Below are 25,461 nucleotides of genomic sequence, written 5' to 3' on the forward strand. Positions count from 1 at the left end.
CATAGAGGATGTCCGGTTCGGTGGCCTCAGCGACGCATCGCTGCTCTTTGCAGGTGATGTGGTTCTGTTGGCTTAATCAAGCCGTGATCTCCAGCTCTCACTGGAGCGATTCACAGCAGAGTGTGAAGCGGCTCGGATGAGAATCAGAGCCTCCAAATCCGAGACTATGGTCCTCAGTCGGAATAGGGTGGCGTGCCCTCTCCAGGTCGGGGCTGAGATCCTTCCCCAAGTGGAGGACTTCAAGTATCTCAGGGTCTTGTTCACGAGTGAGGGAAGAATGGAGTGGGAGATTGACAGACTGATCGGTGCAGTGTCTGCAGTGATGTGGACTTTGTACCAGTCCATTGTGGTGAAGAGGGAGCTAAGGAGGGAATAATGCAGTCAACATTGTTCTGCACTTCACCCTTGACCATTTTGACAATGTGGCAACCTATATGAGGATCCGGTTCGTGGATTTCAACTGTGCGTTCAACGGCATAATCTCCAAACTCCTCTACTCCAAATTTCTTCAGCTCAGCGTCTCGCCTCCCATCTGGCAGTGGATGTACAACTTGAGCATTCTTAATGGTCTAACTGCTAGAAGCATCCTTTACACAACTGTGAGTTAAAAAAAAAAAGCTCAGTCAATTTACTGCCTGTCAGTTGTTGTACTCAACATGTACGTTGTACTTGTGCGGCTCCAACTACCGGAGAAAAATTACCACCCATTATTCCAGTCATGTTGTAATATAGATTACACTTGTCAGTGGCCAGTGATATTCTACTTGCTGCCGGCAATGTGAACCAAACTCTGACGGAACCAAGCAGCCCATATTTCTCTCAACTGTGAGAGCAATTAGAAAATGTATGTACCATAACTTCTCGTGTATAATGCGCAAAATTTTCCAAAAGAATTTTCATCAAATCAAGAGAGTGCATTATATTTAGGTATAGATTGAAAATTAAAAAAATCACATTGTATCATCGTATACAGGTACAGAGGGTATAAAAAAAAAAGGTATACATTTACATTTCAATATGATATTTGATGTCTTATGTTAAACATTTATATTACGGTAATGTGTTGACCTGCTCACAAATATGAATATTGAGTGCAAAAAATGTTTCACCACAAAGTTTAAGTGTTAAGTTGAGTTAAATTGTTCATTTATTGAAGATTGTACTACGTGTTATCAACAGTAATTAAATGTTATGCCATCATTGAGCATTTAATTTAGTTGGTTGCGGGATTCTGTTTTGACAATTACAGGTACCAGGACAATCATGTCCAGCGGCCTGTCTCGAGCTATACAATACTGCTACATCAGCACATGTATAAACATTATTATTAATGACTATTGTACAGACAATTTTTTGAAAAACAATACAAGTACAAACAAAAGTACAAACCTAGAAATACAGGTAAAAGTTTCTTTCGGCTTGTCCCTTTCGGGGTCGCCACAGCGTGTCATCTCAGATGAACGCACATACGTTTGGCACAATTTTTACGCCGGATGCCCTTCCTGACGCAAATTCCTAATATTTTGAGCATATGGATATCAAATTGGTGATGCGCATTGTGGAATGGTAGAAGCATTTTCCTGATTTTTTAAGGACAGCTTTGGGGGTGTGCATTATACTTCAGGACACATTATACACGATAAGTTACGGTACTTCCTGCAACTCCTAAGGAAGTATGACCTGCCACAAGAGCTGCTGAGACAGTTCTCCACAGCAGTACAGTACTGTGTACATCATAGTCTGATTTGGTGCTGCCACAAAAAACGACGAACTCCGACTGCGACGGACAAATAAAAAAGCTGAAAGAATTGTCAGTACCCAATTTCCCACCCTTGGGGACTTGCACGCTACCCAAACAAGGACAATAGCAGACAAAATTCTCTCAGACCCTCCACATCCTGGCCACCAATTCCTTCCTTTGGGTAGATGCTACCGAGCTCCAAATATCAAAGCAAGGAGGCATTACAACAGTTTCTTCCCCCTCGCAATTAACAACTAACTTAAAATTCAACTGCAACATGCTGCCAATATTTTATCGAGTTTGTCTCATTCTGCCGTGCCAATTATTAATACATAATCATACATTACTCGTCCACTCACTGTAGTAGTCTCACCACACTGCACTCTCTGCACTTCTGCCGTGCCAATTATTAATATATAATCATACGTTACTCGTCCACTCACTGTAGTAGTCTCACCACACCGCACTCACTGCACTTCTTTTGTTGAACTATACTAGCCTCTTGCACCTGAGTAGCATCTTCTCGACTTGCACATTCAACGGAGGAATAGCTGCAACACTTGCACAACAGACATTGTTCCAGATTAGTGCATGGCTTGTCATTTTAAATTACATACATTGAAGTCTTGACACCATTTGCACAATGGTCATTGGACTGGACTCTAGTAGACATGCGAATTGATCTAAATGGGAGAGGACTCTGAATGCTTTGCACAGTTGCCCAAAAAAAAACAAAGATTCAATCATTGCCAGATTACTAGTACCCTCGATTGCTATGTGACTGTTGCTGCAATGTCTTTATGTCTCAATTGACAGTGAAGAAAAAAAGTATTTGAACACTCTGCAATATTGCTAGTTCTCCCACTTAGAAATCATGGTGGGGTCTGAAATTTTCATCGTAGGTGCATGTCCACTGTGAGAGAGATAATCTAAAAAGAAAATCCAGAAATCACAATGTATGATTTTTTTAACGATTTATTTGTGTGATACAGCTGCAAATAAGTATTTCAACACCTATCAGCAAGAATTCTGACACTTAATGACCTATCTCAATCGGAGTGGAGCCCCATGCAAGATATCACATCGTGGAATCACAATGATATTTCGAAAGGTGAGGAATCAGCCCAGGACTACACGACAAGACTTTGCCAATGACCTGAAAAGAGCTGGGACCACCGTTTCCAAGGTGACTGTTGCTCATACACAAAGACGTCATGGTTTGAAATCATGCATAGCATGGATGGTTTCCCGGCTTAAACCAGCACATGTCAAGGCCCGTCTTAATTTTGCCAATGACCATTTGGATGATACAGAGGAGCCATGGGATAAGGTTTTGTGGTCAGATGAGAACAAAATGGAACTTTTTGGTCATCGTTACATAATTCCTTTGGGGGTGTTTTTCTGCACTTGGGACAGGACGACTGCACTGTATTAAGGAGAGGATGACCGCGGCCATGTATTGTGAGATTTTGGGGCACAACCTACTTCCCTCAGTCAGAGCATTGAAGATGGGTCATGGCTGGGTCTTTCAACATGACAATGACCCGAAGCACACAGCCAAGTAAACCAAGTAGTGGCACTGTAAGAAGCATATCAAGGTTCTGGTGTGGCTGAGCCAGTCTCCAGACCTAAACCCAACAGAAAAATCATTGGAGGGAGCTGAAACTTCGTGTTTTAGAGCAAAAGCCCAGAAACCTGTCTGATCTAGAGAAGATCTGTGTGGAGGAGTTGGGCTAAAATTTCTCCTCCAGTGTGCGCAAACCTGGTGAACAACTACAGGAAACGTATGACTTCTATCATCGGAAACAAAGGATACTGTAACAAATATTAACATTGGTTTTCTCAGGTGTTAAAAAACTCATTTGCAGCTGTATCACACAAATAAAATAAAAAAAAACATACATTGTGACTTCTGGATTTTTATTTTTGGATTCTCTCTCTCACAGTGGACATAACCACCTACAATGAAAATTTCAGACCCCTCCATGATTTCTAAGTGGGAGAACTTACATTATAGCAGGGTGTTGAAATGCTTATTTTTCTTTACTGTATGTCATACTAGAGCAGCTCCGGCAACCGTACAAATTCCTTGTGTGTTTCCGACATACTTGGCGGATATAGTTGATTCTGATTGTAGGAGTTCATTGAAGCCATGAAGAAAGACTTCCAGATGGTTTGGAGAAAATATTGGTCAAACATCTGGTTTTTCAGGAGGGGGAAGCAGTGCCCTGTCAACACTGTGTATCGTGATGATGGAGCACTGCAGACTTCAACTCAGGACGTTGTGAGTCGTTGGGAGAATACTTCGAAGACCTCCTCAATTCCCTCGACACGCCTTCCCATTATGAAGCAGAGTCTTGGTTCTTTGAGTCTCCTATCTCTGCGGTTGTGGTCACCGAGGTGGTTAAAAAGAGCTCCTCATTAACAAGGCCCCGAAGGTGGATGAGATTCTTCGGGAGTTCAGAAAGGCTCTTGATGTTGTGGGTCTGTCCTGGTCACAGAGGTGGTTAAAAAAAGCTCCTCAGTGGCAAGGCCCCGAAAGTGGATGAGATTTTCTGAGAGTTCGAAAAGGCTCGGGATGTTGTGGGGCTGTCCTGGTTGACACGCCTGTGTAACATCATGTGGACATCAGGGACAGTGCCTCTAGATTGGGATAGTGGGGTGGTTGTCGCCCCTTTTGAAGGAGGAGGACAGAAGGGTGTGTTCCAATTACAGGGGGATCACCCTCCTCAATATACCTGGTAAGGTCTATTCAGTGGTGCCGGAGAAGAGGGTGTGTCAGGAAGTGGAACCTCAGATTTTCGTATTGCATCTCTGCTTCTTGTAGATGATGTGGTTCTGCTGACTTCTTTAAGCCAAGATCTCTAATCCTCATTGAAGCAGTTCGCAGCAGAGTGTGAAGTAGCAGGGATAAGAATCCAAATCTGAGACCATGGTCCTCAGTTGGAAAAAGGTGGTGTGCCTTCTCCAGGTCAGGGGATGAGATTATGCCCCAAGTGTAGGAATTGAAGTATCTTTAGGTCTTGTACACGAGTGAAAGAAGAATTGAGCAGGAGATGGACAGGCGGATCAGAGCACCATCTGCACTGTTGCAGATTTTGTATTGGTCTGGTGTGGAGAAACAAAGAGTTGGGCCTTTCGGCTGAGCTCTCAATTTAATGGTCGATCTACGTTCCTACCCTCACCTATGGTCATGAGTAGTGGGACATGAAAGAAACCCTAAAAGAACAAGATCTCAGATACAAGTGGCCGAAATGATTTTTCTCCGCAGTGTGCCCAGTCTCTCCCTTAGAGATAGAGAGAAAAGCTCGGTCATTCCTTGGGGCTGGGGGCACTCAAGAGTTGAGCTGCATTGAAAGGAGCCAGGTAAGGTGGCTGGGGCATCTGATTTGGATGCCTCCCTGGTCAGGTGTTCTGGGCACGTCCCACCGGAAAGAGGCCCCGGGAACGACCTGGCAGACACGCTGGTAAAACTATCCCTTTTGGCTGGCCTAGGAACGCCCTGATATCCACCCGGAGGAGCTGGGTGAAGTGGCTAGGGAGAGGGAAGTCTGGTTGTCCTTACTGAAGCTGGTGCCCCTTCGACCCGACCTCAGATAAGCAGTAGAAGATGAATGGATCAAAGCACATCAAAGATGGTCAAATTTAAACAGTTAAAGAGGGATGAAAAGCGACAAGTGTTTGGTCATTTCATTTCCATTTCCTCCATATCCATGTAGTAACCATGCACGTTTTGCAAACATGAACACAGATGTAAATACTTTTTAAGAAAAGTACATATAAAACAGTCTATTAAACATGTTAACTTGACCTTTGCCTTCCTCTTCAGGAGATCCCCTTCCAAGTATCTCTTCAACTGTCTCTTTTCTCGCACGTAGCTTCAATAGGTCTGTTAGTAGGTCACCTGCAGGAGACGATGGAAATAAATAAACTTATTTTTTAAAACATGGGATTTAAGAAGGCAACCTATTTGTTAACATAAATGACGTAATCACGACTCATATTAGACCATGTTACAACAAATATGACAGTAGTGCCAAAAGCCCCAGTGAGCATGCAACTTTAAGACACAAATTGTAAATTGTTGGTATGCATTATATTGAAGACTTATGATAAATTGTGATTATACGCCTGCAGAGACTTCATCTGTTTTGTGCCAGAGATTGAAAACGACAAAAACCATTAAGTAGAGCTGTACAATATAACGATCCCCTCAAACAGTATTGCAAAGGCAAGGTTATTTTCCTTGTTTTGTTGTATACGGAAGGTATTTGGGCCTCAAGATGAGACAAAAAAAATCAGAATTCCAACTTTCATTCCATGGTGTTCACATCTAAATACATGAATAACGTTTCTTAAAATGATAACATTTAGTGTTTGGTGGCATAACCCTTGCAATAAGTGCAACAAGGCAGTGACACATTGACTTCAACAGTATTCTTCTTTTATTCTGTCTTAAGTCAATCACAGGACCTAAACCAAAACAAGGATGCATTTTCCCTTTTGAAGAGGAGACTGAAGGGAGAAAGGCCCTGAAACAAACAAGAACTGAAAGAGGCTGCAGCAAAGGCCTGAAAAAGCATTTCAAATGAAGAACACAATAGTCTGTTGAAGTCAAAGTGTTTCAGGTTTGATGCTGTTATTGCAAGGGTAATGCCACCAAATATTTATTCACTTTAATAGCCTGCTAAGATACTTAAAGTCCTAACAACACGTATGGCATGAGTTTTAGGATGCTTAAAAAAAAAAAAAAAAAAGGCAGCCGGAATGGACCCATCCGTTTTTTTCCACCACACGTCATGATGTTTTAGTATATGGATTTTTGTATCTCCTGCCATGGAAATTCTCTCGAGGCATTCATTTTGGCGGTTTCGTGTGTTTATACCTGTTTTACTGGGGTGAAAGTAGCTTTTTTTCCTGCGTGTTAGCCAAAATGCCGCCTCGTTGTATTGCTGGATATTGCTTGAACACTCAGGAGGATGGAGTCACTTTTCACACGTTTCCAAAACACCTGGTTGTTTGTGAAAAATGGATTATACAGGACGAGAGCTTCCAAATGACAGGTATTAAGCTATTTAAAAAAAGTTTTTCTTTGGGGGGGTATGTAATCCTTCTTTCAGCGAGCGACCGCGGCTGGCTCGCGGCTGAATATGCTACATAGATATACATAGAGTCGGGGAGTCTGTTGTTAGAATTGATCCGCATATCATCTAAATATGGCTTGGAACGATAGGGTAATATTGCCCTGGTCACTTCATGCCATTGTGAGATGTTCTCTTCTTTGAAAAGAGCTTCCGTGTCAGAAGGAGCGTCGAAAAAATCCAAAAATCTGTTGTTCGTCTCCCATAGCAGGTGGTTCAGCATCTTCTCAATGGCAACTCTCCCAGCGTGGCACAGCTGTACATGATTTGGCAGGCAATATGGTTACCACTTGGATGCCGAATGAGACTTCTGCAACTTTGTGCATGAATGACGCGCTTTCCACTCATATTTTTTTTTTCGTAGACGTTGAAGTGAATAATAATACATGTAATTTTCATCTATTTTTCTATTTTATTCTATCAATTTCCATCTATTTCACAATGTATATAGGGATGTCAGTGGCATTTTAAGCTCCCTTGAAAAGTGGGTGGCTTCAAACAAAAGGTGCTCTGTCTTGAGTTAAAACAACACAATGTAAAAACCATGAAATGAAAGTTTAGTAATTCTTTTGTCTTCTTTTATCTGAAATCTAAATGTCTTATGTTTCAACAAAAAATAAATTGACTTTGCTGTTCTAATACCTTTGGAGGGGACTGTATATTGTTGATACGATATATACAGCGCCTTGTGAAACTATTCAGCCTCTTTGAACTTTTCAACCTTTCACCACATTTCAGGCTTCAAACAAAGATATAAAATTATTTTTTTGTCAAGAATCAACAAGTGGGACACAATCGTGAAGTGGAACGAAATTTATTGGAATTTTTAACCTTTTTATCAAATAAAAACCTGAAAAGTGGGGCGTGCAATATTATTCGGCCCACTTGCATTAATACTTTGTAGCGCTACCTTTTGCTGCAATTACAGCTGCAAGTCACTTAGGGGCTGTCTCTATCAGTTTTGCACATCGCGAGACTGAAATTCTTCCCCATTCTTCCTTGCAAAACAGCTCAAGCTCAGTGAGGTTGGATGTTGTTGTTGTAGCCAGGCAATCACATTGTTCAGTCGACTTCTAGTTCCAGGAAGGCAGCAACTTCCTTCGGGCGTTTCCACAGGTCCATTACAGTCAGCTTAGAGGGAGCCGCTGCGGAGTTGAAGGTATGCTGCGTGTCGTAAGGGCTCTGTCCACATTTTGGGCAGAGGTTGACGATAGTATTTTCGACATATAGTCATTGAGCATCCAGCTTTGTCTGGAGCGGAGTTGTGATAGTTTGGTTGGATGGAGAGCGTTTGTGAAAGAAAAGCAGTCTTCAGCTCTGCCCACAGATTCTCGATTAGATTCAGATCTGGACTTTGATTTGGCCATTTTAATACCTGGATACCTTTATTTGTGAACCATTCCACTGTAGATTTGGCTTCATGTTTTGGATCATTTTCCTGTTGGAAGATAAATCTCAGTCCCAAATCTTTTGCAGACTCCAACAGATTTTCTTCCAGAATGTTCCTGTATTTGTCTCCATTCATCTTCCTATCAATTTTAACCACCTTCCCCTGTCCTGCTGAAGAAAAGCAGGCCCAAACCATGAGGCTGCCACGACCATGTTTGAGAGTGGGGATGGTTTTTTCAGGGTGATGAGCTGTGTTGTTTTTCCGCTAAACATATTGTTTTGCATTGTGGCCAAAAAGTTCGATTTTGGTGTCATCTGACCAGAGCACCTTCTCCCACATGTTTGCTGTCTCCCAGGTGGCTTGTGGCAAACTTTAAACAAGACTTTTTATGGATATCTTTGAGAAATGTCTTTCTTCTTGCCACTCTTCCATAAAGGCCAGATTTGTGCAGTGCAAGACTAATTGTTGTCCAATGGACAGATTCTCCCACCTCAGCTGTAGATCTCTCCACTTCATCCAGAGTGATCATGGGCCTCATAGCTGCATCTTTGATCAGTGTTCTCCTTGTTCGAGGTGAAGGTTTAGAGGGATAGCCGGGTCTTGGTAGATTTGCAGTGGTCTGATCCTCCTTCCATTTCAATATGATTGCTTGCAGAGTGCTCCTTGAGATGTTTAAGCTTGGGAAATATTTTTGTGTCCAAATCCGGCTTTAAACTTCTCCACAACCGTGTCGCCAGATGACTATAGTTAAATGGAGGAGTCTCTAATATAAAAAAAAAAGTAATATAAATGAGAAAAATTAAATAAACAAATAAATAAATGCAAAAGGGTATTTTTCAGTATTATTTCCCTTGTGCAGGCCTTGGTAAGATTAGTAAAACCAACCAAAGCAAATAAGAAGTGAAGTTGGATAATTTTTCATTACGGTACTGTTGCATGTAGTGGTTTTAACTTAAAGGAGTTGATGACTCTAGTGAAAAAAGTGGTCTTTGAATCTGGTTGTCTGTGTTTTGCGGCACCTGTACCGCCTGCCAGAGAGCAGCAGGTTATACGCGTGATGACCAGTATGGGACGAGTCCTCTACAATAGTAGTAGCTCTCGTGATCACGGGAGTTGGCAATGTCCTCTCGGGAGGGGAGACAGCAGCCATTGATCTTCTGGGCGCTGTTCATCACCCTTTGCAGAGATTTCCTGTCCGCTGTTGTACATCCAGCATAACACACTGCGAAGCAGTATGTGAGGATGCTCTCCACGGTGGTTGGAGCTTAGCTTCCAAATTGTTCTTCCTGAGTACTCTCAGGATGTGGAGTCGCTGCTGGACCTTTTTCACCAACGCTGTGGTATTTTCAGTCCAGGTGAGTTTGTCTGTGATGCAGACTCCCAGAAATCTGAAGGAGTGGACCCTCTCCACACACTCCCCATTGATGAGCAGTATGAGCATGTCCACCCCACGTTTCCGAAAGTCCAGGATGATTTCCTACGTCTTTGTGGTGTTCACTTTGAGGTTGTTTGCTGTACACCACTTTAACAGTTTTACAATTCCATCCCTGTATGCAGACTAATCTCCTTTTGAGATGAGCCAAATCGCGGTGGTATCATCAGAAAACTTGATGAAGAAGTTACTGGGATGGGCTGGTATGCAGTAAATGTACAGTGTACAGGAGAGGGTTCCGTACACAACCTTGAGGGGACCCAATGCTGAGGATAACTGATGAAGAGAGGTGTGGGCCAAGTCTGACAAACAGTTTGTGAGAAAGTCTTTAATCCAGTAGGAGACGGAAAGAGATAGTCCAAGGAGGGAGAGTTTGTCAACCAAACTACCTGGGATGATGGTATTAAAGGCTGAGCTAAAGTCAATGAAAAGCATTATATGTCGTTTCCTTGGCATTCCAGGTGGATCAGTGCAGTGTGGCGAGCTGTTGTGATCGGTTTCCTCTGGTAGGGGTAGAGTGAGGGAGGGAGTGAACCCATTATATGGCGTGCAACTAGCCTCTCAAAGCACTTCCTGATCACAGGTGTGAGTACAACAGGCCTGTAATTATTTAGATTGTCCAATGACTGATTTAATGGGGGACGGGGATGATTGTTGCAGATTTCAGGCAGGAGGGAATGGTTGAATGTTGCAGGAGCTGTTGAAGATTTTTGTGATTGGCAAAGGGTTTCAGTACCTTAAGGGGTGCCATAACAGCGAAACGGAAGTGATGTAACAGCTGCGCACGGGACGTTTTGGATTTACAGCCAAAAAGTTCAAATTTGGTTTAATCAGACTATAGGAAATAAAAGCCTGGGATATTGGGAGAGTATTTTTCCTCAGGAAGATAAACAACTTAGGGTAAAGTTAATGTTACGGTATAAAACGCTCAGTAATTGTATTTCTCGCTTGGTTAACACAACCCTGACCAGTCCTGATTCTTCACCTATGGAAAACAATGCCTTCCCTCCGCCTTCAAGTGTGGGGACGGGTCCTGACTGTTGTTTGTGCCTCTGGACCAAACAACAGGTCAGAGTACCCACCCTTTTTGGAGTCCTTAGAGTGAGGACTGGAGAGGGCTCCTGTGAAGGCTCCACCATTTGACTGGTGGACTTCAATGCTCAGGTGGGCAATGACTTGGAAGGGTGTGATTGGGAAGACGGGCGCCCTGATCAGAACCCAAGCGGTGTTCTGTTACTGGACATCGTGTGTCCATAACGAACACCATGTTCAAGCATAAGGCTTGGACTGAGGCGTCAAAATGATCACCAGAACGGTAAGAAAAAATCCCAGAACCACATGGGCGGACATAGTGAATGACCTGCAGAGAGCTGGAACCAAAGTAACAAAGGCTACCATCAGTTCCACACTACACTGCCAGAGACTCAAATCCTGCAGTGGCAGATGTGTCCCCCTGCTTAAGACAGTACATGTCCAGGGCTGTCTGCTGTTTGGTAATGAGCATTTGGATGATCCAGAAGAATGTCATACAGTCAGTACCAAAATGGGACTCTGATATTTGAAGGAGAAAAATGCTGGGTTAAATCCAAAGAATACCATACCTGCTGTGAAGCATTGGGGTAGAAACAACATGTTTTGGACCGGTTTTTCAGAAAAGGGACCAGGACAACTAATCCCTGCCATGTACTGTGAGATTTTGAGTGAAAACCTATCAGCAAGAGCATTGAAGAGGAAATGTTTCACCATGACAATGATCCCAAACACACTGCATGGGCAATGAAGGAGTGAATTCGTAAACATTTCAAGGTCCTCGAGTGGACTAGCAAGTCTCCAGATCTCAACCCTATTGAAAATCTTTGGAGAAATTGAAGGTCTGTGTTGACCACGAGTAGCCCCAAAATATCAATACTTTAGAAGATATTTGCATGAGGAATGGGCCAAAATACCAGCAAAATTGTGTGAAAACCTGAAGACTTGTCATTGCCAACTAATTGTAAATCATGACACGTATATATGATATTGAGATTAATTTTTGTTTTTGACCAACTACTTATTTTCCAATATAATTTGCATTTTTTTTAAGAAATGTGATTTTTCAGGATTTGTTTTTCTTATTTTGTGTCATATTTGAAGTGGAGCTATGATGAAGATTACAGGTATCATATTTTTAAGTGAGAGAACTCAGACATTTGGTGAATGACTAAATACTTTTTTGCCCCATTGTAGTAATTCATTGCCAGTCCAGCCAGCCCACACAGCCCAGGGAGGTCTTCTTGCCCACTTAAAAGGGACAGCAGTGGGACCGCCAGGTCAGGACACTGGGGTCGAGAACGACGCCAAAAGGCAATGGAAGGTCATGGGAGATTTGTCTTTCTCCCTCACAATAGAAGGACATGACGGACATTCAATATTTTGAACACTAGAATGAACACACCATTGGTGACTGGATTGCTGCAAACTTATTGTTCTTCTTCTTTTCCTTTCGGCTTGTCCCGTTAGGGGTCGCCACAGCGTGTCATCTTTTTCCATCTTAGCCTATCTCCTGCATCTTCCTCTCTAACCCCAACTGCCCTCATGTCTTCCCTCACCACCTGCTCTTGTGTCCAGCTGTTCTCGATGTATGACAATTTCTTGCATGAGCATGCAGCAGAAAAGAATAAAACAAAAACGTGAAAGATTTTCTTTTAACATAACATATAGACTCATTTCAAACCGCTAACCCCCTCAGAGAAACTTTCATCGTAAGGACAAAATCACACAAAGAGTTTTTTTTTGTGTAATGAGGCATACCCCTAATAAGGCATGAAGGCAATTTTAAGTCATGCATTCATTTACTCCACAGTCAGAGATGGAGGTTGGTTACTTGCATAGCCACAGCTGCCCTGGGGCAGTGTGACGTGAAAACGTGGCTAGCATTGTCCGCCACACAGGAGGGGCCAGGATTTGAACCTCGGTAGATTACGACACCTACTGGACGGCAAAACTACAGTACAACTCCAGGTTTTTAGTGACGTTATTGTGAATATTGGCTTGATTATAAGGGTCTTACAGCCTTTTCATCATGGTATTTCATTGTGTGGCTTACGGTTGTAAGAACAGACAGAAAAAGTGGTCTGACACTTCAGGCATTGTTTAACTTTTGGTGGGCATTCAGCTAATTTACTCTGGTATCCTCCACACTTGCTACATATCTTTACGGAGGTCTTTGGGTTGTCAACATGCCTCCTTGCACCCGCAGTAAAATTTTGCTTTCCAAGTTTGTGGTGGATAACGTGAACCTCGTGGCTGTCGCTAGCCATAGCCTTTAGCTGCACTTTTGCTAACTCGTGGGAGCTGGCTATGCCGATCGTTTTTTTCGAGTGTGTGCCGCGGCCCTGGCTGAGTAACTGTGCGCACACTTGGTGAGTTGGTAGCAAAAACTTTGCGGTTTTTGACCATCTCATTGCTCTTTGTGTAGGTGTAGTCTTTAAGCAACAGCTTGAGTTCTGTCACAAAGTGCTCACATGACTCTCAGTTACTTTGCACCTTCTCGTGAAACTTATGTCTAGCAAATATGGGGTTTGCTTTCGGAGTGAGGTAATCAGAGAATTTTTTGTAGTAAGTTTTCAGCAACTTATCTTCATCTCCGCTCAGTGTCCATGTCCTTTATCGCAGATCCACAGCAGGAGGAAACGGCACTTTTCCTCTTAAGCTCTGTTTTTAAGCGGTCCTGTGAACATGACTTTGGTATGAATCTCCGCCACGCATCTGGTAAATTGGATGAGTTGGAACACCAAACGTCTCCTCGTTGTCTTCATTTTTTTTCCTGTGAGTTTGTTTTTTTTTCCCCTTCTCGTGAGTCCGTATTATACTACCGACACTTTGACGCAATTTTATGATCTTGCTGTCGTGTTATTGAATAACGTAGACGTGAGTCTAACTGTACTTTTTAAAGTGGGTAATATTTATTTCGTTTCCAACCCCCCTCTTAAGCTCACTATCCTTATCGTCCTGGCTCGTCGCGCCCCGCTGACGTCGACACAATCACACCACCCTTGCTATATACAAGAAGTAGTACAGCTCAATCGAATAATAAGACGATAATTGCTCTCGAGTTTCACATGTGGCTTCTTTCTTTATTCGTCACTCCAGCACAAGTGCCTCAATCGCCTCTGGTTACAGTGTTCGTTTGTCAAAGGACTTTCAAGATAAAAGCTCAAACGATAACCGTAGCTAAAACATTACAGTATACACTTATCACTTCCTAGCCATGATATGTACACAATCTTGCCGTCCAAAATAACGGTGTAAACAAAAACACGTGATCGGTATCTATTGGAAAGGCAAAGCAACCCTTAAAGGCATGCATGGAACAAAATACGAGAGCAGTTTTTTTGGGTTAAGAGTCAGCAGATTATTTGCATCACAAAAAAGCAAAAGTCATTTGACGACAACCATGTTGAAATTCTGGATGGGGAGGATCATTGCTTTGAAAGAGATATGTAAGAAGCCATATAAAAAACTAGAAAGGCCTGGCTCTAAACAGGTGGAAAGTCAAGCCATCACCTATTGTCTGCTTACGACTATATTATGACATCTATCCACCAAAGATTATCTCATTGCACTGAAAGAATGGCTGTTTTGTCATTAGGCAGTTGAACAACCAGTTGATATGCAGCACAGCCGTTCACTATCTTCTTCTTTTCCTTTCGGATTGTCCCGTAAGGGGTCGCCACAGCGTGTCATCTTTTTCCATCTTAGCCGATTTCCTGCATCTTCCTCTCTAACCCCAACTGCCCTCATGTCTTCCCTCACCACATCCATAAACCTTCTCTTTGGTCTTCCTCTCGCTCTTTTGCCTGGCAGCTCCATCCTCAGCACCCTTCCACCAATATACTCACTCTCTCGCCTCTGAACATGTCCAAACCATCGAAGTCTGCTCTCTCGAATCTTGTCTCCAAAACATCCAACTTTGGCTGTCCCTCTAATGAGCTCATTTCTAATCCTATCCAACCTGCTCACTCCGAGCGAGAACCTCAACATCTTCATTTCTGCTACCTCCAGTTCTGCTTCCTGTTGTTTCTTCAGTGCCACCGTCTCTAATCCGTACATCATGGCCGGCCTCACCACTGTTTTGTAAACTTTGCCCTTCATCCTAGCAGACACTCTTCTGTCACATAACACACCAGACACCTTCCGAAAGCTGTTCCAACCTGCTTGGACACATTTCTTCACTTCCTTACCACACTCACCATTGCTCTGGATTGTTGACGCTAAATATTTGAAGTCCTACACCCTCGCTATCTCTTCTCCCTGTAGCCTCACTCTTCCCCCTCCACCTTTCTCATTCACACACATATATTCTGTTTTACTTTGGCTAATCTTCATTCCTCTCCTTTCCAGTGCATTTCTCCATCGTTTTAATTGTTCCTCTGCATGCTCCCTGCTTTCACTGCATATCACAATATCATCTGTGAACATCACGGTCCAAGGTGAGTCCAGTCTAACCTCATCTGTCAGCCTATGCATTACCACTGCAAACAGGAAGGGGCTCAGAGCTGATCCATGATGCAGTCCCACCTCCACCTTAAATTCTTCTGTCACACCAAAGGCACACCTCACCATTGTTCTGCTGCCATCATATATGTCCTGTACTATTTTAACATACTTCTCTGCCACACCAGACTTACGCAGGCAGTACCACAGTTCCTCTCTTGGTACTCTGTCATAGGCTTTCTCTAGATCCACAAAGACACAATGTAGCTCCTCCTTACCTTTTCTGTACTTTTCCATTGGCACCCTCAAGGCAAATAATGCAACGGTGGTACTCTTTCTAGGCATGAACCCATACTGTTGCTCGCAGATACTTACTTCTGTCCTGAGTCTAGCCTCCACTACTCTTTCCCATAACTTCATTGTGTGGCTCATCAACTTTATTCCTCTATCATGCCCACAGCTCTGAACATCACCTCCATTCTTTAGGCATCTTTTCACCTGCTAGTATTATGTTGAGTAAGTTGGTCAAAAACTCCACAGCCATCTCTCCAAATTGCTTCCACACCTCCACCAGTATGTCATCAGGACCAACTGCCTTTCCATTCTTCATCCTTTGTAGTGCCTTTCTGACTTCCCCCTTACTAATCATTGCCACTTCCTGGTCCTCCACACTTGCCTCTTCAACTCTTCCTTCTCTCTCATTTTCTTCATTCATCAACTTCTCTAAGTATTCTTTCCATCCATTTAGCACACTACTGGCACCAGTCAACACATTTCTATCTCTATCCTTAATCACCCTTACCTGTCTGGCCAACCTGTAGAGATCCTTTTCTCCATCTTTCGTGTCCAACCTGGTGTACGTGTCTTCATATGCCTCTTGTTTAGCCTTTGCCACCTCTACCTTTTCCCTACGTCGCATCTTGACGTACTCCTTTCGCCTCTCCTCAGTCCTCTCAGTGTCCCACTTCTTATTCGCTAATCTCTTTCCTTGTATGACTCCCTGTATTTTGGGGTTCCACCACCAAGTCTCCTTCTCCCCTTTCCTACCAGAAGACAGAAGAAGTACTCTCCTGCCTGTCTCTCTGATTACCTTGGCTGTTGTAGTCCAGTCTTCCGGGAGCTTATGCTGTCCATCTAGAGCCTGTCTCACCTCTTTCCGAAAGACCGCACAACAATCTTCCTTTCTCAGCTTCCACCACATGGTTCTCTGCTCTGCCTTTGTATTCTTAATCTTCCTACCCACCACCAGAGTCCTCCTACACATCACCATCCTATGCTGTCTAGCTACACTCTCCCCTACCACTACTTTACAGTCAGTAATTCCTTCAGATTACATCGTCTGCACAAAATATAATCCACCTGCGTGCTTCTACCTCTGCTCTTGTAGGTCACTATATCTTCCTCCCTCTTCTGGAAATAAGTGTCTCCATCCTGTTTGCGAAGTCCACCACCATCTGTCCCTCAAAGTTCCTTTCCTGGATGCTGAACTCACTCATAACTTCATCGTCCCTTTTTCCTGCACCAACATGTCCATTACAATCTGCACCAATCACAAACCTCTCTCTGTCTGGGATGCTCAGGACGACTTCATCTAGTTCCTTCCAGAATTTCTCTTTCAACTCTAGATCACATCCTACCTGTGGGGCATAGCCGCTAACCACATTATACATGACACAATCAATTTGAAATTTTAGTCTCATCACTTGATCTGATACTCTTTTCACCTCCAAGACATTCTTAGCCAGCTCTTCCTTTAAAATAACCCCTACTCCATTCCTCTTCCCATCTACTCCGTGGTAGAAAAATTTAAACCCTGCTCCTAAACCTCTAGCCTTACTACCTTTCCACCTGCTCTCTTGGATGCACAGTAAATCAACCTTTCTCCTTATCATCATGTCAACCAACTCCTGAGCTTTTCCTGTCATAGTCCCAACTTTTTTGTGTTCTGTTCGGCTGTCAGAATGGAGAATCAAGCAGAATGGAGAATCTGCATTCCCTTTATGCCGGAACAGTTTTACTGTGTGACAGTGGAGTTTTTTGAGCTTCCTCTGTCATCGTCTTCTTCTTTTTCTTTCGGCTTGTCGCGTTAGGGGTCGCCACAGCGTGTCATCCTTTTCCATGTAAGCCTATCTCATGCATCCTCCTCTCTAACACCCACTCTCCTCATGTCCTCCCTCACAACATCCATCAAACCTTTTCTTTGGTCTTCCTCGCTCTCTTTTGCCTGGCGGTTCCATCCTCAGCACCCTTCTACCAACATACTCAGTCTCTCGAATCTGAACATGTCCAAACCATCGAAGTCTGCTCTCTCCCACCTTGTCTCCAAAACATGCAACTTTGGTTTTCCCTCTAATGAGCTAATTTCTAATCCTGAGAAAACTAATTAATTCTATATCTTCAACAAAGAAACATGTAGATGTTAGAGACTAAACGTTGTGAAGAAAGAACGGGACAAAATAGGAAAGGACAAAGACAGGAGAAGAAGCATGCAAAAAAAGGATCGTGAACTAAACAACTGTAATGTGGTGGGGCTGACAGTGAAGTATCGAGTTCTATAGAACGTGAATGTAACTGTAGTAATACATACACTTTTCATGTATACACAAATTGTTTATTCCATTGAGTGAGTATTCTCACACCCAGTGAAAGAATCCCAGTGGTGTGTGCCTAAGGACACATGCAAGTGAATTCACACCATTGTTCATGTAAAAAGACTGACAGAAAAGTGTTATAATTGCTGTGTCCGCAACGCGAAGGCGATGGACCTTGAGGTCGGAAACCGTGACCAGGGGTCCACTCGAAAGCAACCCTGTACACAGGACACATAACATGCCCCCCTGACAACTGGCCACCAGGCAGTGACCGCAGGGACCCGCAGCCACTCCCCCTCCACCCCATACACCTCGTCACCCCCATCATCGACTGAACAGGAAGCCACCCCACACCCAGCAGGACCTGAGATGCGTCCAGTCGTAGCCCAGTCCAAAGACGGGAGAAGTTTGCTCATTTGATGGAAAGTGGGTACCCAACAAGAGCATCATGGGGGCAGGAACCCAGGCAGCAGCCCTGGCTCATGAGGGAGTGTGGTAGGGGGGCACGCCAAGCAGCCATCCACCCGGAGGGCAGCCTCTGGAGCACCGCCATGTACCTCAGGGGAAACACCTCCTCCCCCGTGTTAGGTCCAGGTCCCCGAAAGGCAGACCTTGGGCCAACCCAGTGAATCAGTACCCCCCCCCCCCCACACACACACACACACACAGGAGGGGCAGAAAGCCGAGAGAGGGAAAGGCAGGGTTGCGAGGCATTCCACCTAACAGTTATAAACCCCCCACCCACTGCCCTCAAGAGATGTGGCGCATTAAAAAGAAAAGGGGGACGAAAATGTGCGTAGTGCATTTAAAATCCAGGGAGAGCCAAGAGGCCAGGTACTCTGAGCAGGAAACAGCATAAACATGCTGGAACATAGTCCAACACCCACAGCCCCCTAACACCGCATCAGTCTCCCAGGAACCCTTTGAAAAGAAAAGGCCAACACCACACTTGGCTCTCGCTCTATATGCACTCTTGGCTCTCTGGCTTGATGCTCTCTTTCCTGGTTGGTTCTCTGTGATTTCCTGTCTGCTGAGGTCTGCCCGGACCTTCTCGATCAAACTGGATGGTGTCGTCCTAAAAGAGGTGACGCGGACCTATCAAAGAGTAGCTTCGATGGGTGAGCATACTTGCCCGCACTCGAATCAGACAGAAACTTGTACGAGGCGCCTGCTTCGAACCTCCTGCAAGTACGTTGCCTCAGGTTGAACCCAAATAGTCAGATCGCCTGCCTCAAACCTGGTCAACACTTGTAAGTGCAACGTTGCAGCCTAGTAGAAATACAGTTTGGTGCATATTTAGGTTAAATTAACGAGAACAGTGACTCCGAATGCACATCTGGCCATCTCACACTTGCTAACCCCCTTCTACATCACAAGTCAGCTTCCTAAACCAATGGTTGTCAGTCTTCGTTTGTGTTGTGCATCATTCTATCTTGTCTGTTGTTGCAGATTGCCCTGTTAGTTCCTATTAAAACTCCTGTAACATTTATTGTGTGCATCATCGATTTTTTATTTGAGTGAGGAGAATCAACGAGCCGTTGCAACGGAGAACGTAAATTGATTCATAGTAGCAAACATTCATGGTTTATGGGACTGTTCAACAATTAATAAAAACAAAGAAGTTTCTCGTCTTTTTTCCTGTTATGCACAGAAAAATGGCGTGGTTCCCCATATGTCACAAATTTGATTTACAATATGTAATCTAAAAATTACGTAAAACCCGAAGTGATATGGGCATCCCTCCTGGTAAATTTCCCAATTCTATTATATATTTATTTAACCTGGTAATTGCGACATTATCATAACATGACATTAATATGTATTAAATGTTACAGTCAGTACACAGGATAAAAAGTAAATTTCTTACCCAGTAAACACTGAGGATGTTCAACGGTCTTGACTCTGAGTGACCAATGAGGCGCATGGAGAGGGTCAAGTTCACTGTCAAATCACAAAAACATGCTTAAAAGCACTGAATAGAATTTTTTGAATTTTTTGAATGTTATTCAAAATAAAAAAAAAAAAAAAAGAAATCAGATGGACTGTACCTAGGATTTCCCAGCTTTGTTGATGCATCTTTAGCAGCAATTACAGCCTCAAATTGTTTTTAATTTAATACAATGCTTGGCACACCTATTTTTATGCAGCTACACTTAGTTTTCTCAGTGATGTGAGCAATATTCTCAGTACAGCAGGAGGAAAGGTATCACAATGTAATGTTTGAAAAATGTTCATGTAAAAAGTACAAAGGCTAACACCATATATCAAACAACTCATTATCAAAAAATGGGATGGCCAAACTGGAAATTGACAACTACAAAGGGTGAAAGACGGGGAAAAATGTTTTATGCTATGATGAGACAAAGACTAACCTTTCCCAATGTGGTGGAAAGGCTAAATCTCAAGACATACAAGCTCATCTGTTAAAGGTCAAGTGTCATCAAACAGATGATTTTTGGTATATTATTAATGAAAAACCCACAGCCAATATGGTCCCATGTGTTTTTTTATACAACTTTTTGTAACTCCCGCCATGAAAATCCACTTGGGGATTTGTTTTCGAGAAGAAGCAGGAAGTGACGTAAAAAACAGCGGCACCCCCTCGTGGACTCGTTTGTTTCCATTGGAGTTACCTGCGGGAAGGTAGCTCGTTGTTCCTTCGTGTTAGTCAAAATGCCGGCTCATTGCATTGCTGGACATTGCTTGAACACTCGGGAGAATGGAACTACCCTTCATAAATTTGAAAGAGACCCTGTTTGTTGTGAAAAATGGATTGCATGGGTGCAGAGGACGAGAGCTTCGTGGGTTCCAAATAACAGGTAGGTGTGTAAATAATAGTTTGGGGGAGACCACGGAATCGGTCTCTCTCATAACGTAACAAAAGACCCGCGTATGAAATGTCCAGCCAACAATGTCTCGATGGTGTTCATTGTGTACTGCAGCGACTTTGAACATACCCCTAAAAGCAACATAGCTCGGCACCACCTCCTCCTTATAGGCCACCATGGGCAGCGAAACTCAGCCACACCGGCTGAGGCACCGCGTTCGGCAGTCACAGCTTCTGTGAAGGCTACGCTTCGGGCTTTGCGACGGGGGCGGCTCGGAAGAACCCAGCCGAGAATGCGTTACTCAGTCGCGTGCGCGCATAAAGCGCCCCGGCTCGACTGTGACAAAAGCAGCACCGCTCGGCTCTGTAATAAGCCACACCGGCCGGCTGCGATGAGCCGTGATGGCTCATCTCTGCTGCAGGAGTGGATTGGACGGGATGTGGTTTGGCCGTGATCGGATATCATCTGAATATGGCTCGAAACAATAGTGTTTTATTGCCCTGAGGGCTCGAAACAATAGTGTAATATTGCCCCGGTAACTTCATTCGGTTGTGTGGTGTTGTCCTTTTCGAAAGGAGCTTCGGTGTCAGAAGGGGCGTCGGAAAAATGCGAATATCTCTGTTGTTCGGCTTCCGTAGTAGCAGGCACTGCGCGTTTTCAACGGCAGAAGTGACAATGACGTCAAGGACAGATGACGCGACTAATATGGCGACCACTTGGATGTCGAGGGACACTTAATTGCGCAACTTTATGCATGGATGACGTGCTCTCCGCTCACTTTTTTTTCTTCATATAGACGAAGTGAATACTGTTATGTGTATTTTTCATTACAATATCTATTTTAGAATGTTTATAGGGATGTCAGTCCCACTTTAAATTCAGTGACCCTTACCTGCTGCACATCCTTCCCATCTCTATCCGTCTGTCTGGCCAACCTGTAGAGATCCTTTCCTCCTTCTTTCATGTCCAACCTTGTGTACATGTTGTCATATGCCTCTTGTTTAGCCTTCGCCACCTCTACCTTTGCCCTACGTCGGATCTCAATGTATTCCTTTCGCCTCTTCTCAGTCCTCAGTGTCCAACTTTTTCTTTGCTCACCTCTTTCCATGTATGACTTCCTGTAATTTGGGGTTCCACCACCAAGTCTCCTTCTCCCAATTCCTACCAGAGGACACAAGTACTCTCTGCCTGTCTCTCTGATCCCTTCGGCTGTAGTAGTCCAGTCTCCTCCTGTCCATCAAGAGCCTCTCACCCCTCTTTCCGAAAGGCCACACAACATTCTTTCTCAACTTCCACCACATGGTTCTCTGCTCTACCTTTGTGTTCTTAATCTTCCTACCCACAAACAGTCATCGTACACACAAATAATCTATGCTGTTGGGCTACACTCTCCCCTACCACTACCTTACAATCAGATTACATCATCTGCAAGGAATATAATCCACCTGCGCGCTTCTTCCTCCACTCTAGTAGGTCACCCTATGTTCCTGCTTCCTCTGGAAAAAGGTGTTCACTACTTCCATTTCCATCCTTTTTAAAAAAAATCCACCACCATCTGTCCTTCAAAGTTCCTTTCCTGGATGCCGAACTCACTCATAACTTCATCGTCCCTTTATCCTGCATCAACATATCTATTACAATCTGCACCAATCACAAACCTCTCTCTGTCTGGGATGCTCAGGACGACTTCATCAATTTCCTTCCAGAATTTCTCTTTCAACTCTCGGTCACATCTTACCTGCCACACATAGCCACTAACCACATTATACATAACACCCTCAATTTCAAGTTTCAGGCTTTTCACCTCCAAGATTCTAAGACAGCTCTTTATTTAAAATAACCCCTACTCCATTTTTCTTCCCATCTTCTTTTTTTTCCCCTTTCGGCTTGTCCCGTAAGGGGTCACCACACCGTGTCATCTTTTTCCATCTAAGCCTATTTCGTGCATCTTCCTATCTAACACCCACTGTCCTCATGTCCTCCCTCACAACATCATCAACCTTTTCTTTGGTCTTCCTCTCGCTCTTTTGCCTGGAAGCTCCATCCTCAGCACCCTTCTTCTAACATACTCACTCTCTCACCTCTGAACATGTCCAAACCATTGAAGTCTGCTCTCTCCTTTTCTTCCCATCTGCTCCATGGTAAAATAATTTAAACGCTGCATAAACCTTTCTCCCAATCATCATGTCAACCAACTCCTGAGCTTTTCCTGTCATAGTCCCAACATTCAAAGTCCCTACCATGAATTGTAGGCTCTGTGAATTCCTCTTCTTCTTGTGCCGATGCATCTGCCTTCCTCCTCTCTTTGTCTTCGACCCACAGGAGCTGAATTTCCACAGACCCCCGGGAGGTTATTGGTGCCGGGGGCAGGCGTATTCAATCCGGGCCATGACCGATCCAGTATGGTCTTCTTTAGATGAACGTTCATATTTGTTTGCCACAGTTTTACGCCTGATTTCCTTTCTGACAGAACCATCTGCATTTTTCCGGGCCTGGGAACGGCCTAGAGATTGCACTGGCTTGTGCCCCCATTGAGCTGCATTGTGCTGCTGGATGTGTAGCTCCTTTAATTCCTCTATCATCAGCTCCTCAGCTCCGTAGCTTTGAAAAAAAATTTGTGTATCTTTTTCAGAGGAGAGTGGGGTTGGGGGCGTGGGGTGGGTGGCTTAAAGTACACTCGGCACGAAAGTGTGTGCCAGAGCATCACGTCGTTAGTGTTCGGTGTCTGCTCCCTTTCCTCATTGCCCTTTCATGAGGGCATTACAATATGCTTGACGTGGAACAATCATAACGCTTTGATAAGTCTCTCACTCATCCACCCTGTTTGGGTTTTTCTATTATTTCACGCTTTAATTCTATCGACATCATCCTCTTGATCTTCTTACCACTTTCCTTTGCAATTGCTTTCTTGGATCACATGGTTGAAAATTCAATTGTAGTAAATGCAAAAAAAGAAAATGTAAGCATAGCTGCATAGAGATGCGACTGAGCCGAGGTGCACACGTGGAAAGACTAAGTGAAGCTTAAAAAGCTGAGCGGAACATGTGCATTTCAGCATCCTAACGTTTGCGGCATAATTTACAGGCAATCATTCGTATGTCAAATCCTGGCTCACAAGACAGAGCAAAAAAAAATATTGTCCCGGGCGCAGGTCCTATCTCGGAAATCTCAGAGTTAAAGTTACTTCTAAGTCAAGGTATGACTGTACAGTAAATAATGATGACCACACAAAATATTTTCACTGTGGGATGTACTCATCTTTGGTGCGAGCAGTTAGGACATTAATGGCTGGGTGTTGAGTTATTATGAGGAGACAGATAATATATAGCCATACAAGCTATACACTGATTACAGCAAAGTTTCATTTATTTAGGGTTGTATAATGAAAATATATCAAACATTTTCAAGGTGGACACTTTTTAATAAGTGCAAATTTCACCCTAGTGGGACTAATAAAGGTGGTCTTCAATGTAAAACTAAGTCTCATTTAACATTCCAATGTAAACAGTGACAAGCCATGGAAAAATATTACTGATGGAAATTTTTTTGGGGGGTTTTCATAGTCTATGATTTTAACTCCACAAACTTCCACATTAGCTTCACTGCAGTTACAGTAGGGTTAGATATGTGTATGTGTAGTGTATGGTCCAATATTAATTAGTCATCATGGAAAAATATCAATATAAGATGAGAAGACAATAAGGCTGAAGGACTTGCTTACCTGTAGACATCATTGTCCAAAACAGTGCCTTCTGTCAATTCTGGCCACGTGGTTGAAAGATGAAGCTCACTTGAACAGAAAAAGAAATCAATTATTTTGGGGGTAAAGAATCATGTACAAAGTATGTTTTAATATGGGCAAAGTGAACACGAACAACCTCGTCTAAAAATATAATATGCACACAAACCTATTGTAAAATAAAAACTGAACACTCAATATTTTCATACTAGAGGAGTCAGTCTTTATGGGTAGGGTTCTCTGCATTCCAAATATAACACATTTGCTATGTGAACAGTGAAACATGTTGCTGTTGGTACATGTAGCTTTGGTCAAATGGTTCAACACACTTGTAGCATAATACAGCCAAATGCCATCTAGCGGGAAAGTGTTACATTTTTGGGGTTATTGTCTTGTTGCATTTTGAAGCTTCTGATATTTTAGCATGTGTAGGAATAATTGTGATCATAATTAGACATCTGCTTCCAATAAAGAAATGCTTTCCTCTGCTCTCGATAACGTGGCAGCCGCCTAGCAAGGGATAGCAAGAACAAAAACATCTAATCATCAGAACTGTTAGAACTGCTGCCTGTTAAAAAAATGATGATCACACATGTATTCAGCAATCTTCCACACAAGCACAACCACATGAACAAACATGTAGACCTTGTTTCAAACTGTTTTGCTTGTCATCTCCTTTTTGTAACATCCATGTAAATAAGGGGCGTCTTCAAACTAAATAAATTGAAGTGCTAAGGAGAGGATAATCAGAGAGTGCACTGGTGAATTGTACGAGACAGTTCCTCTTCTCTCTCCTCGCGAGACTTGAACTGGTATCTTTGGTTTCTTTTTTGTCCTGTTTAATGAATGTCTGATTGGTGAACCTGACATTTACTTGGTCCTTCGAGCCGGATCTCAAGATACCTGAGGTTTCCAGGGGTTGAGTTGACGTCCAGGCAAAGACCGTGGCCACGGCACTTGAGACCCTTTCCAGGACTGGGTCTCGACTTTGCATCTGGAAGCTGAGGGTTGACGAGAAGCCGAAGGAAGTAAAGGCATCTCTGGTGAGGAGCAAACTCCCACACTCATGAGGAATGAGTGAATGTGCGTCTGGGTGACTGCGGCAGAACCAAACCTCGAGAATA

General features: G+C 43.5%; 1 protein-coding gene across 8 annotated transcripts in view; it reads right to left on the minus strand.

Moving 5' to 3' along the window:
- Nucleotides 1-25,461, minus strand: part of rab3gap1 (RAB3 GTPase activating protein subunit 1) — a 230,181-nt gene that overhangs the window by 115,224 nt on the left and 89,496 nt on the right. For all 8 annotated transcript variants that reach the window (XR_009798163.1, XM_061841834.1, XM_061841830.1 and 5 more), the window contains 3 exons: nt 24,320-24,388; nt 19,638-19,711; nt 5,553-5,645 (listed from right to left, as the gene is read on the minus strand). Coding sequence is in view for 7 of the 8 variants with exons in the window: in XM_061841834.1 (XP_061697818.1) it covers nt 5,553-5,645; nt 19,638-19,711; nt 24,320-24,388 (236 nt within the window). In the remaining variant the exon portion in view is untranslated. The remainder of the gene's footprint in view (nt 1-5,552; nt 5,646-19,637; nt 19,712-24,319; nt 24,389-25,461) is intronic.

The sequence above is a fragment of the Syngnathoides biaculeatus genome, chromosome 14, assembly GCF_019802595.1.
Source record: "Syngnathoides biaculeatus isolate LvHL_M chromosome 14, ASM1980259v1, whole genome shotgun sequence".
In the NCBI taxonomy this organism is placed as follows: domain Eukaryota; kingdom Metazoa; phylum Chordata; class Actinopteri; order Syngnathiformes; family Syngnathidae; genus Syngnathoides; species Syngnathoides biaculeatus.